Source organism: Oncorhynchus clarkii, chromosome 6 (genome assembly GCF_045791955.1).
Source record: "Oncorhynchus clarkii lewisi isolate Uvic-CL-2024 chromosome 6, UVic_Ocla_1.0, whole genome shotgun sequence".
NCBI classification, from domain to species: Eukaryota; Metazoa; Chordata; class Actinopteri; order Salmoniformes; family Salmonidae; genus Oncorhynchus; species Oncorhynchus clarkii.
In genome coordinates, this window is record NC_092152.1 from 85,398,869 (window position 1) to 85,412,303 (window position 13,435).

Below are 13,435 nucleotides of genomic sequence, written 5' to 3' on the forward strand. Positions count from 1 at the left end.
ATAGGGAATAGTGTACCATTGGACCAGGGCCCATAGGGAATAGTGTACCATTCAACCAGGGCCCATAGGGAATAGTGTACCATTGGACCAGGGCCCATAGGGAATAGTGTACCATTCAACCAGGGCCCATAGGGAATAGTGTACCATTCAACCAGGGCCCATAGGGAATAGTGTACCATTGGACCAGGGCCCATAGGGAATAGTGTACCATTCAACCAGGGCCCCATAGGGAAGAGTGTACCATTGGACCAGGGCCCATAGGGAATAGTGTACCATTCAACCAGGGCCCATAGGGAAGAGTGTACCATTCAACCAGGCCCCATAGGGAAGAGTGTACCATTCAACCAGGGCCCCATAGGGAATAGTGTACCATTCAACCAGGGCCCATAGGGAATAGTGTACCATTCAACCAGGGCCCATAGGGAATAGTGTACCATTCAACCAGGGCCCATAGGGAATAGTGTACCATTCAACCAGGGCCCCATAGGGAATAGTGTACCATTCAACCAGGGCCCATAGGGAATAGTGTACCATTCAACCAGGGCCCCATAGGGAAGAGTGTACCATTGGACCAGGGCCCATAGGGAATAGTGTACCATTCAACCAGGGCCCATAGGGAAGAGTGTACCATTCAACCAGGCCCCATAGGGAAGAGTGTACCATTCAACCAGGGCCCATAGGGAATAGTGTACCATTCAACCAGGGCCCATAGGGAAGAGTGTACCATTGGACCAGGGCCCATAGGGAATAGTGTACCATTCAACCAGGGCCCATAGGGAATAGTGTACCATGTACCATTCGACCAGGGCCCATAGGGAAGAGTGTACCATTCAACCAGGGCCCATAGGGAATAGTGTACCATTCAACCAGGGCCCCATAGGGAAGAGTGTACCATTCAACCAGGGCCCCATAGGGAAGAGTGTACCATTCAACCAGGGCCCATAGGGAATAGTGTACCATTCAACCAGGGCCCATAGGGAATAGTGTACCATTCAACCAGGGCCCATAGGGAATAGTGTACCATTCAACCAGGGCCCATAGGGAATAGTGTACCATTCAACCAGGGCCCATAGGGAAGAGTGTACCATTCAACCAGGGCCCATAGGGAATAGTGTACCATTCAACCAGGGCCCATAGGGAATAGTGTACCATTCAACCAGGGCCCATAGGGAATAGTGTACCATTCAACCAGGGCCCATAGGGAATAGTGTACCATTCAACCAGGGCCCATAGGGAATAGTGTACCATTCAACCAGGGCCCCATAGGGAATAGTGTACCATTCAACCAGGGCCCCATAGGGAAGAGTGTACCATTCAACCAGGGCCCATAGGGAATAGTGTACCATTCAACCAGGGCCCATAGGGAATAGTGTACCATTCAACCAGGGCCCATAGGGAATAGTGTACCATTCAACCAGGGCCCATAGGGAATAGTGTACCATTCAACCAGGGCCCATAGGGAAGAGTGTACCATTCAACCAGGGCCCATAGGGAATAGTGTACCATTCAACCAGGGCCCATAGGGAATAGTGTACCATTCAACCAGGGCCCATAGGGAATAGTGTACCATTCAACCAGGGCCCATAGGGAAGAGTGTACCATTCAACCAGGGCCCATAGGGAATAGTGTACCATTCAACCAGGGCCCATAGGGAATAGTGTACCATTCAACCAGGGCCCCATAGGGAATAGTGTACCATTCAACCAGGGCCCATAGGGAATAGTGTACCATTCAACCAGGGCCCATAGGGAATAGTGTACCATTCAACCAGGGCCCATAGGGAATAGTGTACCATTCAACCAGGGCCCATAGGGAAGAGTGTACCATTCAACCAGGGCCCATAGGGAAGAGTGTACCACTTGGGACATAACATTCCTTTTACATTAGGCCTAGGGTATGGGGGCAACGACCGATGCCTGGCTGGGACTCATCATCCATATCTCTGTCAGCTAGAAGACATCGACCCTACCGGGAAAAGAACCTCAATGCAGGGATGGGACATGCCACTGTCCTCCAAACTTTACCTTTAGGGAAGGGGGGGATACAGAGTCAGTTGGGAAAGGGGGGATACCTAGTCAGTTGGGGAAAGGGGGGGGGATACCTAGTCAGTTGGGGAAAGGGGGGGGGATACCTAGTCAGTTGGGGAAAGGGGGGGGGATACCTAGTCAGTTGGGGAAAAGGGGGGGATACCTAGTCAGTTGGGAAAAGGGGGGGATACCTAGTCAGTTGGGAAAAGGGGGGGATACCTAGTCAGTTGGGAAAAGGGGGGGATACCTAGTCAGTTGGGAAAAGGGGGGGGATACCTAGTCAGTTGGGAAAAGGGGGGGATACCTAGTCAGTTTGGAAAAGGGGGGAGATACCTAGTCAGTTGGGAAAAGGGGGGGAAGATACCTAGTCAGTTGGGAAAAGGGGGGGCATACCTAGTCAGTTGGGGAAAAGGGGGGGATACCTAGTCAGTTGGGGAAAAGGGGGGGATACCTAGTCAGTTGGGAAAAGTGGGGGATACCTAGTCAGTTGGGAAAAGGGGGGAGATACCTAGTCAGTTGGGAAAAGGGGGGAGATACCTAGTCAGTTGGGAAAAGGGGGGATACCTAGTCAGTCGGGGAAAGGGGGGGGATACCTAGTCAGTTGGGAAAAGGGGGGGATACCTAGTCAGTTGGGAAAAGGGGGGAGATACCTAGTCAGTCGGGGAAAGGGGGGGGATACCTAGTCAGTTGGGAAAAGGGGGGAGATACCTAGTCAGTCGGGGAAAGGGGGGGGGACACCTAGTCAGTCGGGGAAAAGGGGGGAGATACCTAGTCAGTTGGGAAAAGGGGGGTGGATACCTAGTCAGTTGGGAAAAGGGGGGTGGATACCTAGTCAGTTGGTCAACGGAAAGCCTTCAACCTCAATGGGTCTTCCGCAATTAACCCAATCCCTCAATCAGAGAGGTGAGGGGGGACTATGGACGTCATCAGCACCCTGGGAACAGTTGTTGTTGGGGGTTAACTGCCTTGCTCAAGGGCAGAACGGCAGATTGTTCCATCTTGCCGTCTCTGGGATTCGAACCAGCGACCTTTCGGTTACTGGCCCATTGAGATGAACTGCTAGGCTACCTTCATAATGGCTGCTGTTGTTACTGCTAGCTAGCATGATGACGAAAAGGGCAGTTATCGGGGGAAACCAGCAGTATTTCAATCTTCTCGATGGAGCAGCGTGGAACCTGTGGATAAAGATCCAGTTTGGGACAGATCCCATCTCTGCATTGAGATACGTTGGCGAGAGATATGGGTGGGACGAGTCCACAGTGTGTTAATGTAAACATGATTGTGCATCCGACTCCTGAGCAGCTCAGTGTAAACAAGCGTAACGGTAAGGGTTTTGGTATCTTCTAGTAGACTGCCAGGCTATCTGTCCAACCTCGCCAGCTTGTTATCCAGGGGGCATGTTCCTCAGAAAGACACACAAAACACACACCGCAGACAGGAGCACAAACACACACCACAGACACACAGGCAGGAAGGAGCACACACACCTCAGTAGATAAAAGCATTCCATAAATACCTGATAATGTATTCACAGTAGGCTGTAAGATATAGGTCCATTAGGCTGGCCACTATCACACACACACACACTATCTCTCACACACACACACACACACACACACTATCTCACACACACACACACACACACGTCCAATACTCCCTAATAGTTTCTTTCTTGTTAGCAAAATAATGGGAGCAACAGGATATAAGGTTTATGTTCTTTCACCCTGGTCGTCTTTAAATGGACCATGTGATCAGTGATCAGTGATCAGTTGATCAGTGATCAGTGATCAGTTGCTCATCCACAGATTGAGATATTTTGGCTCAAACACATTAAGGAAATAAATTCCACAAAGGAACTTTTAACACGGCGCACCTGTGAATTGAAATGCATTCCAGGTGACTACCTCATGAAGCTGGTTGAGAGAATGCCAAGATTGTGCAAAGCTGTCATCAAGGCAAAGGGTGGCTACTTTGAAGAATCTCAAATATAAAATATATTTTGATTACTACACCTTTTTTGGTTACTACGTGATTCCATATGTGTTATTTCATAGTGTTGATGTCTTCACTATTATTCTATAAGGTAGAAAATAGTCAACATAAAGAAAAACCCTTGAATGAGTCAGTGTTAGTCAAAGGTTTTGCATCTCTACAATGTTTTAATGTCGATTCTTGTATCTCACCACATTAGTTATTAACATAATGATTTAGCAATCAGTTGTGTTGTGACAAGGTAGGGGTGAAGTTAGCCCTATTTGGTAAAAGACCAAGTCCATATCAGGGCAAGAACAGCTTAAATAAGCGAAGAGAAACGACAGTCCATCATTACTTTAAGACATGAAGGTCAGTCCATCATTACTTTAAGACATGAAGGTCAGTCCATCATTACTTTAAGACATGAAGGTCAGTCCATCATTACTTTAAGACATGAAGGTCAGTCCACCATTACTTTAGACATGAAGGTCAGTCCATCATTACTTTAGACATGAAGGTCAGTCCATCATTACTTTAAGACATGAAGGAAAGTCCATCATTACTTTAAGACATGAAGGTCAGTCCATCATTACTTTAAGACATGAAGGAAAGTCCACCATTACTTTAGACATGAAGGTCAGTCCATCATTACTTTAAGACATGAAGGAAAGTCCACCATTACTTTAAGACATGAAGGAAAGTCCACCATTACTTTAGACATGAAGGTCAGTCCATCATTACTTTAAGACATGAAGGAAAGTCCACCATTACTTTAGACATGAAGGTCAGTCCATCATTACTTTAGACATGAAGGTCAGTCCATCATTACTTTAGACATGAAGGTCAGTCCATCATTACTTTAGACATGAAGGTCAGTCCATCATTACTTTAGACATGAAGGTCAGTCCATCATTACTTTAGACATGAAGGTCAGTCCATCATTACTTTAGACATGAAGGTCAGTCCATCATTACTTTAGACATGAAGGTCAGTCCATCATTACTTTAAGACATGAAGGTTAGTCCATCATTACTTTAGACATGAAGGTCAGTCCATCATTACTTTAGACATGAAGGTCAGTCCATCATTACTTTAGACATGAAGGTCAGTCCATCATTACTTTAGACATGAAGGTCAGTCCATCATTACTTTAAGACATGAAGGTCAGTCCATCATTACTTTAGACATGAAGGTCAGTCCATCATTACTTTAAGACATGAAGGTCAGTCCATCATTACTTTAGACATGAAGGTCAGTCCATCATTACTTTAGACATGAAGGTCAGTCCATCATTACTTTAGACATGAAGGTCAGTCCATCATTACTTTAAGACATGAAGGTCAGTCCATCATTACTTTAAGACATGAAGGTCAGTCCATCATTACTTTAAGACATGAAGGTCAGTCCATCATTACTTTAAGACATGAAGGTCAGTCCATCATTACTTTAGACATGAAGGTCAGTCCATCATTACTTTAGACATGAAGGTCAGTCCACCATTACTTTAGACATGAAGGTCAGTCCATCATTACTTTAAGACATGAAGGTCAGTCCATCATTACTTTAGACATGAAGGTCAGTCCATCATTACTTTAGACATGAAGGTCAGTCCATCATTACTTTAAGACATGAAGGTCAGTCCATCATTACTTTAAGACATGAAGGTCAGTCCACCATTACTTTAAGACATGAAGGTCAGTCCACCATTACTATAAGACATGAAGGTCAGTCCATCGTTACTTTAGACATGAAGGTCAGTCCATCATTACTTTAAGACATGAAGGTCAGTCCACCATTACTTTAAGACATGAAGGAAAGTCAATACGGAACATTTCAATAACTTTTAAAGTTTATTCAAGTGCAGCCGCAAAAACCATCACGCGCTGTGATGAAACTGGCTCTCATGAGGACCGCCACAGGATCGGTAGACCCAGAGTTACCTCTGCTGCAGAGGATCAGTTCATTAGAGTTAACTGTCTCTCATGAGGACCGCCACAGGAAAGGAAGACCCAGAGTTACCTCTGCTGCAACGGAGGAGTTCATTAGAGTTACCAGCCTCATAACTGACAGCCCAAATAAATGTGGGGGGGTGCTGCATCAGATGACCTGGCCTCCACAATCACCCGACCTCAACCCAATTGAGATGGTTTGGGATGAGTTGGACCGCAGAGTGAAGGAAAAGCATCCAACAAGTGCTCAGCATATAGGGAAACTCCTTAAAATACTGTTGGAAAAGCATTCCAGGTGAAGCTGGTTGAGAGAATGCCAAGAGTGGGCAAAGCTGTCACCAAGGCAAAGGGTGGCTATTTGAAGAATCTCAAATATAACATATTTAGATTTGTTTAACACTTTTTTTTTTTGGTTACTACATGATTCCATATGTGTTATTTCATAGTTTTGATGTCTTCACAATTATTTTACAATGTATAAAATAGAATAAAATAAAGAAAACCCCTTTTAAAACGTTTGACCTGTAGTGTATATCACCAGAAGATCTTTGACAACCAACTGCCGTATGTTCCAATACGATAGCGACCTGACATTAAGTGGCCACTGCCACACCTGACAATCAGTCAAACCCATTAAAAACCGCAGATAGCGTTATCGTATTTTTAAAAAAACAGGGTATAAACCACTAATCAAACAGGTAGTACCGTCAGACATCAACACCGGTTGTTTTGATTGAGATGAAAAACATCAGAAATACATCCACCAGGCCGCTGTTCATTTCAGTGAAAGCAGAAACACTGCGTTTATAACAGACACGAGTCCATTCATAAGTGAACGGTTTGTAACACATGAATCGTTATGAACGTCCCCTGCGTAACCGCGCTATCATCTCTATCATAAAAACGTACAAATCACTCACCTTTTTAAAATATCCATTCTGACCCGCTCGGTCCTTGATTCCGTTGGTAAGTATTGTATCCGTCATTCTGAACTTTTAAAACGCAGCCAAAAGCTTCGAAGAAATACGGAAAACGGGAATATGGTTGTGAGCCTGTTATTCAACAGGTGCGCTTTCCCCAGCTATTACAATCAGTCACTGGTTCGGTCTCTCGTCTATTCGTTATGTGACATCACTCTACCAGACAGTCGCTATTCTCCGCGCAGCTAAACTAGAAACCCCACCCCGAGAGTGTGACGGCAGCGGATCGCAGCGCAGACAAAACGGTAAAGTTATCAGTATCTTTAGTTGCAGTGTGTTGCTTTTGTAGGTAGGCGGGGCTCCAATCGCTCCTCTTGAGTATTTGCATAAGAGGCGTAGCCCTCTGCCCAGGAGCCTGCTTCATGGTTGTACGTGGAAGGATCCTTTTGCCTTTAGAGAATGTTTTATGATACAGAAGTATGCAAGAAAACACATTCCATATGTTTGGCTACTTTTATTTTATTACTTTTCTTCTTGTTTCTCTCACCTACATAGAGTACAGCAACTTATAGCTGCAAGCAGCAATGAACGGGGTCCACGGGATGACAAAGATCAGAGTGGATTTACAGTGGTTTGAATACCAAACCTAACATGCTTCCTCATGGTAATGTTTTTGATGACTCTAAAAGGTTTCAAGCTGATAGGCTATTTGTGAAGTGGATTTACAAAGGATTTTAAGGTGCAATATGCAATAATCGCTCCTCCATTTCCTGGTTGCTAAAATTTAAATCGGTTATTTCAGTTTATCTGACAAAACAAGCACTCAGAGTCCTAATAAGAGCATGTCTATTCTAGGCTCTGGTTTTAACAGTGCAACACTGAGGTAATGCTCAGTCTTGAAACTGTTTCTGTACTTGTTGTTGTTTTAAGTTTGTCAGAGTTGAGAACCCTGACTCACATAGGTATGTGGTGCCAAACTGGACCAGAACATCTACTGCTTTCTCAGTCAGGCAGGAGACCACTTCCTGTTGTAGATGAACAGCCCAGAACCGGTTCTCAGCCAGACAGGAGACCACTTCCTGTTGTAGATGAACAACCCAGAACCGGTTTTCAGTCAGGCAGGAGACCACTTCCTGTTGTAGATGAACAACCCAGAACCGTTTCTCAGTCAGGCAGGAGACCACTTCCTGTTGTAGATGAACAACCCAGAACCGGTTTTCAGTCAGACAGGAGACCATTTCCTGTTGTGGTATGAACAACCCAGAACCGGTTCTCAGTCAGGCAGGAGACCATTTCCTGTTGTAGATGAAACTGTATGAGTGGGTTCTGTCAGGCAGGAGACCACTTCCTGCTGTAGATGAACAACCCAGAACCGGTTTTCAGTCAGGCAGGAGACCACTTCCTGCTGTAGATGAACAACCCAGAACTGGTTCTCAGGCAGGCAGGAGACCATTTCAAATGTGTTTCATGATTATTGAGCTCAGTCAGAGCTTGTGGCTAGAATGAGTCCATTTGATGACAGCAGTGAGTGGTGGCGAGTGGGAATAACAAGTCAGTGACTGACAGCACATCATCTGCTGTTGAACCACAGCGCTGCCTCGTATGGGAAGCTGAGTGAGCTTCAAGAAAACTGCTGAAAAAACATCCGGTAAAAACTGCTGAAAAAAAGATCTGGTAAACCAGGAAGCACACTGGCATCTCTCTCTACCTCCCCCTTCTCCCTCTCCTTCTCCCTTCTCCTTCTCCCCTCTTCTTCTCCTCTCTCCCTCTCCATCTCCCCTCTCTCCCTCTCCTTCTCCCCTCTCTTTCTACCCTCTCCTTCTCCACTCTCCTTCTCCCTCTCCCTCTCCTTCTACCCTCTCCCTCTCCTTCTCCCCTCTCCCCTCTCCTTCTCCTTCTCCCCTCTCCTTCTCCCCTCTTCTTCTCCCCTCTCCCCTCTCCTTCTACCCTCTCCCTCTCCCCTCTCCCCTCTCCTTCTCCCCTCTCCTTCTCCTCTCTCCCTCTCTTTCTCCCCTCTCTTTCTCCCCTCTCCTTCTCCCCTCTCCTTCTCCCTCTCCCTCTCCCCTCTACCTCTCCTTCTCCCTCTCCCTCTCCCTCTCCTTCTCCCTCTCCTTCTCCCCTCTCCTTCTCCCTTTCCTTCTCCCTTCTCCCTCTCCTTCTCCCCTCTCCTTCTCCCTCTCCCTCTCCCTCTCCTTCTCCCTCTCCTTCTCCCCTCTCCATCTCCCCTCTCCCCTCTTCTTCTACCCTCTCCCTCTCTCCTTCTCCCCTCTCCTTCTCCTCTCTCCTTCTCCATCTCCCCTCTCTTTCTCCCCTCTCCTTCTCCCTCTCCCTCTCCCTCTCCCCTCTACCTCTCCTTCTCCCTCTCCCTCTCCTTCTCCCTCTCCCTCTCCTTCTCCCTTTCCTTCTCCCCTCTCCCTCTCCTTCTCCCCTCTCCCTCTCCTTCTCCCCTCTCCTTCTCCCTCTCCCCTCTCCCTCTCCTTCTCCCTCTCCTTCTCCCCTCTCCGTCTCCCCTCTCCGTCTCCCTCTCCTTCTCCTTCTCCCTCTCCCCTCTCCGTCTCCCTCTCCCTCTCCCTTCTCCCCTCTCCCCTCTCCTCTCTCCCTCTCCCCACTCCCCTCTCCCCTCTCCCTCTCCCTCTCTCCTCTCCCCTCTCCCCTCTCCTCTCTCCCTCTCCCCACTCCCCTCTCCCCTCTCCCCTCTCCCTATCCCTCTCACACAGCTGCCAAACTGAGCCTGCTGTTTAAGCTGAAAGCACACTGAACAAAGAGTGCAGATGCACTTGGCCCAATCAGATTCCACTGATTAATGAAACAATTCTAAATGTCCACTGCCACGTCGCGACCCACCATTAGCCTACTGTCACCGAGATCTACTAACAGCGTTAGTCAGCCATGTTGTGGTTTGTGATATTACTCCTCTCTGTCACAACAAGTGGCAGGATACTGAGGGAACACACACCGATGGCACTATTATTGTCCTCACGTTGTGCGGTGTCCAGGTAATTGGTGTGTCTTTGGTTGCTTAGAAACTGTACGGGGCAAACTTGACATGTTATTTCTAAGCTCTTCAGACACAGTGGTTGTTCTTCAAGGTTGATGTCGTGGTGATTATGTTGTTGATTGCTGGGAATGATTCCAGCTAGAAGACAGGCATTTTCAATACCACCTGGTTTATTTATAGGGACCCTTGAATGAAAACCTTATAGAAGTAAAACAGTGTGTGTTGTTGTCGTCTGAAAACATTAAAATATACTCTGGATTTTTATCCAAATTGGTTCGAAAAGAAAATACTTTTTATTTTATATTTTTTTTTAACTTCAGATTGAATTGGAATAAAACAAATAAATAAATAATATAGATGGCTCATAGTGGTTGTTAAGATAGGCAGGGAGTACAATCATAAAGGAAACACCCTGGCTACTTGGTTTTCTAAATATGACAAATATGACAGACATGAAAGACATCTTTCATGTGAACAAGATGGTGTCGACGGAGAGGGCTGCCTCGCTTCTAGTCCTTAGGAAACTTTGCAGTATTTTTATTATTTATTAACGTATTACAAGAATTTCCCTACACTCGCAATAACTTCTGCTTACCATGTGTATGTGACCAATAACGTCTGCTAACCATGTGTAAGTGACCAATAACTTCTGCTTACCATGTGTAAGTGACCAATAACATCTGCTTCCCATGTGTAAGTGACCAATAACATCTGCTAACCATGTGTATGTGACCAATAACATCTGCTAACCATGTGTATGTGACCAATAACGTCTGCTAACCATGTGTATGTGACCAATAACGTCTGCTAACCATGTGTAAGTGACCAATAACATCTGCTTACCATGTGTATGTGACCAATAACATCTGCTTACCATGTGTATGTGACCAATAACATCTGCTTACCATGTGTAAGTGACCAATAACATCTGCTTACCATGTGTATGTGACCATTAACATCTGCTAACCATGTGTATGTGACCAATAACGTCTGCTTACCATGTGTATGTGACCAATAACATCTGCTTACCATGTGTATGTGACCAATAACGTCTGCTTACCATGTGTATGTGACCAATAACATTTTATTTTATTTTATTTGGCATGAATAACTCTTAAAGGGAAAATTCACTCAAAAACGATATTTTCGTATTTCTTTTCATTAGTCCGCTGTTGATGCAGTCCCAAAATGTTTCATTTGTCAGCAGTCATGTTTTCAAGATATTGGACGAGCAAGAAGCAATATATCACCTGGCCAGTACCTGGCAGACCCCCATACTGGCTTATGTAGAGGAAGCAACATATCACCTGGTCAGTACCTGGCAGACCCCCATACCGGCTTATGTAGAGGAAGCAACATATCACCTGGTCAGTACCTGGTAGACCCCCATACCGGCTTATGTAGAGGAAGCAACATATCACCTGGTCAGTACCTGGCAGACCCCCATACCGGCTTATGTAGAGGAAGCAACATATCACCTGGTCAGTACCTGGCAGACCCCCATACTGGCTTATGTAGAGGAAGCAACATATCACCTGGTCAGTACCTGGCAGACCCCCATACTGGCTTATGTAGAGGAAGTGAATTAACATTATCATGACGATGTGGGCGGTGACTATTGACACGTTCATATGCCAGTCGGAAGTTGGACATTTCAGAGTTTCTAGGTCCGATTTGCACGTGAACGCGGCAACTTGGCTCAAGGTTGGGGTCTGTCAGGGACTGAGGGATAGGGATAGAGTCTGTCAGGGACTGAGGGATAGGGATAGGGTCTGTCAGGGACTGAGGCTTAGGGATAGGGTCTGTCAGGGACTGAGAGATAAGGTCTGTCAGGGACTGAGGAATAGTGATAGGGTCTGTCAGGGACTGAGGGACAGGGATAGAGTCTGTCAGGGACTGAGGCTGAGTGATAGGGTCTGTCAGGGACTGAGGGATAGGGATAGGGTCTGTCGGGGACTGAGGGATAGGGTCTGTCAGGGACTGAGGGATAGAGATAGGGTCTGTCAGGGACTGAGGGATAGGGTCTGTCAGGGACTGAGGCTAAGGGATAGGGTCTGTCAGCGACTGAGGGATAGGGTCTGTCAGGGACTGAGGGATAGGGTCTGTCAGGGACTGAGGGATAGGGTCTGTCAGGGACTGAGGGATAGGGTCTATCAGGGACTGAGGGATAGGGATTGGGTCTGTCAGAGACTGAGGGATAGTGTAGGGTCTGTCAGGGACTGAGGGATAGGGATCGGGTCTGTCAGGGACTGAGGGATAGGGTCTGTCAGGGACTGAGGGATAGGGTCTGTCAGGGACTGAGGGATAGGGTCTGTCAGGGCCTGAGGGATAGGGATAGGGTCTATCGGGGACTGAGGGATAGGGATAGGGTCTGTCAGGGACTGAGGGATAGGGATAGGGTCTATCAGGGACTGAGGGATAGGGATAGGGTCTGTCAGGGACTGAGGGATAGGGTCTGTCAGGGACTGAAAGATAGGGTCTGTCAGGGACTGAGGGATAGGGATAGGGTCTGCCAGGGACTCAGGGATAGGGATAGGGTCTATCAGGGACTGAGGCTTAGGGTCTGTCAGGGACTGAGGGATAGGGATAGAGTCTGTCAGGGACTGAGGGACAGGGATAGGGTCTGTCAGGGACTGATGTTTAGGGATAGGGTCTGTCAGGGACTGAGGCTTAGGGATAGGGTCTGTCAGGGACTGAGGCTTAGGGATAGGGTCTGTCAGGGACTGAGGCTTAGGGATAGGGTCTGTCAGGGACTGAGGGATAGGGTCTGTCAGGGACTGAGGGATAGGGTCTGTCAGGGCCTGAGGGATAGGGATAGGGTCTATCAGGGACTGAGGGATAGGGATCGGGTCTGTCAGAGACTGAGGGATAGGGTCTGTCAGGGACTGAGGTATAGGGATAGGGTCTATCAGGGACTGAGGGATAGGGTCTGTCAGGGACTGAGGGATAGGGTCTGTCAGGGACTGAGGGATAGGGTCTGTCAGGGACTGAGGGATAGGGATAGGGTCTATCAGGGACTGAGGGATAGGGTCTGTCAGGGACTGAGGGATAGGGATAGGGTCTGTCAGGGACTGAGGGACAGGGATAGAGTCTGTCAGGGACTGAGGCTTAGTGATAGGGTCTGTCAGGGACTGAGGGATAGGGATAGGGTCTGTCGGGGACTGAGGGATAGGGTCTGTCAGGGACTGAGGGATAGAGATAGGGTCTGTCAGGGACTGAGGGATAGGGATAGGGTCTGTCGGGGACTGAGGGATAGGGTCTGTCAGGGACTGAGGCTAAGGGATAGGGTCTGTCAGCGACTGAGGGATAGGGTCTGTCAGGGACTGAGGGATAGGGTCTGTCAGGGACTGAGGGATAGGGTCTGTCAGGGACTGAGGGATAGGGTATATCAGGGACTGAGGGATAGGGATCGGGTCTGTCAGAGACTGAGGGATAGGGATCGGGTCTGTCAGGGACTGAGGGATAGGGTCTTCCAGGGACTGAGGGATAGGGTCTGTAAGGGACTGAGGGATAGGGATAGGGTCTATCAGGGACTTAGGGATAGGGTCTGTCAGGGACTGAGGGATA

At 47.5% G+C, this 13,435-nt stretch overlaps 1 protein-coding gene across 1 annotated transcript in view; it reads right to left on the reverse strand.

Annotated features, from left to right (window-relative positions):
- The window catches only part of LOC139411747 (rhophilin-2-like), a 78,271-nt gene extending 71,149 nt beyond the window's left edge, over nucleotides 1-7,122 (reverse strand). The window contains exon 1 of the mRNA XM_071158444.1: nucleotides 6,871-7,122. Coding sequence (XP_071014545.1) covers nucleotides 6,871-6,936 — 66 coding nt within the window. The 5' untranslated portion in view covers nucleotides 6,937-7,122. The remainder of the gene's footprint in view (nucleotides 1-6,870) is intronic.
- Nucleotides 7,123-13,435: the final 6,313 nt, after the last annotated feature.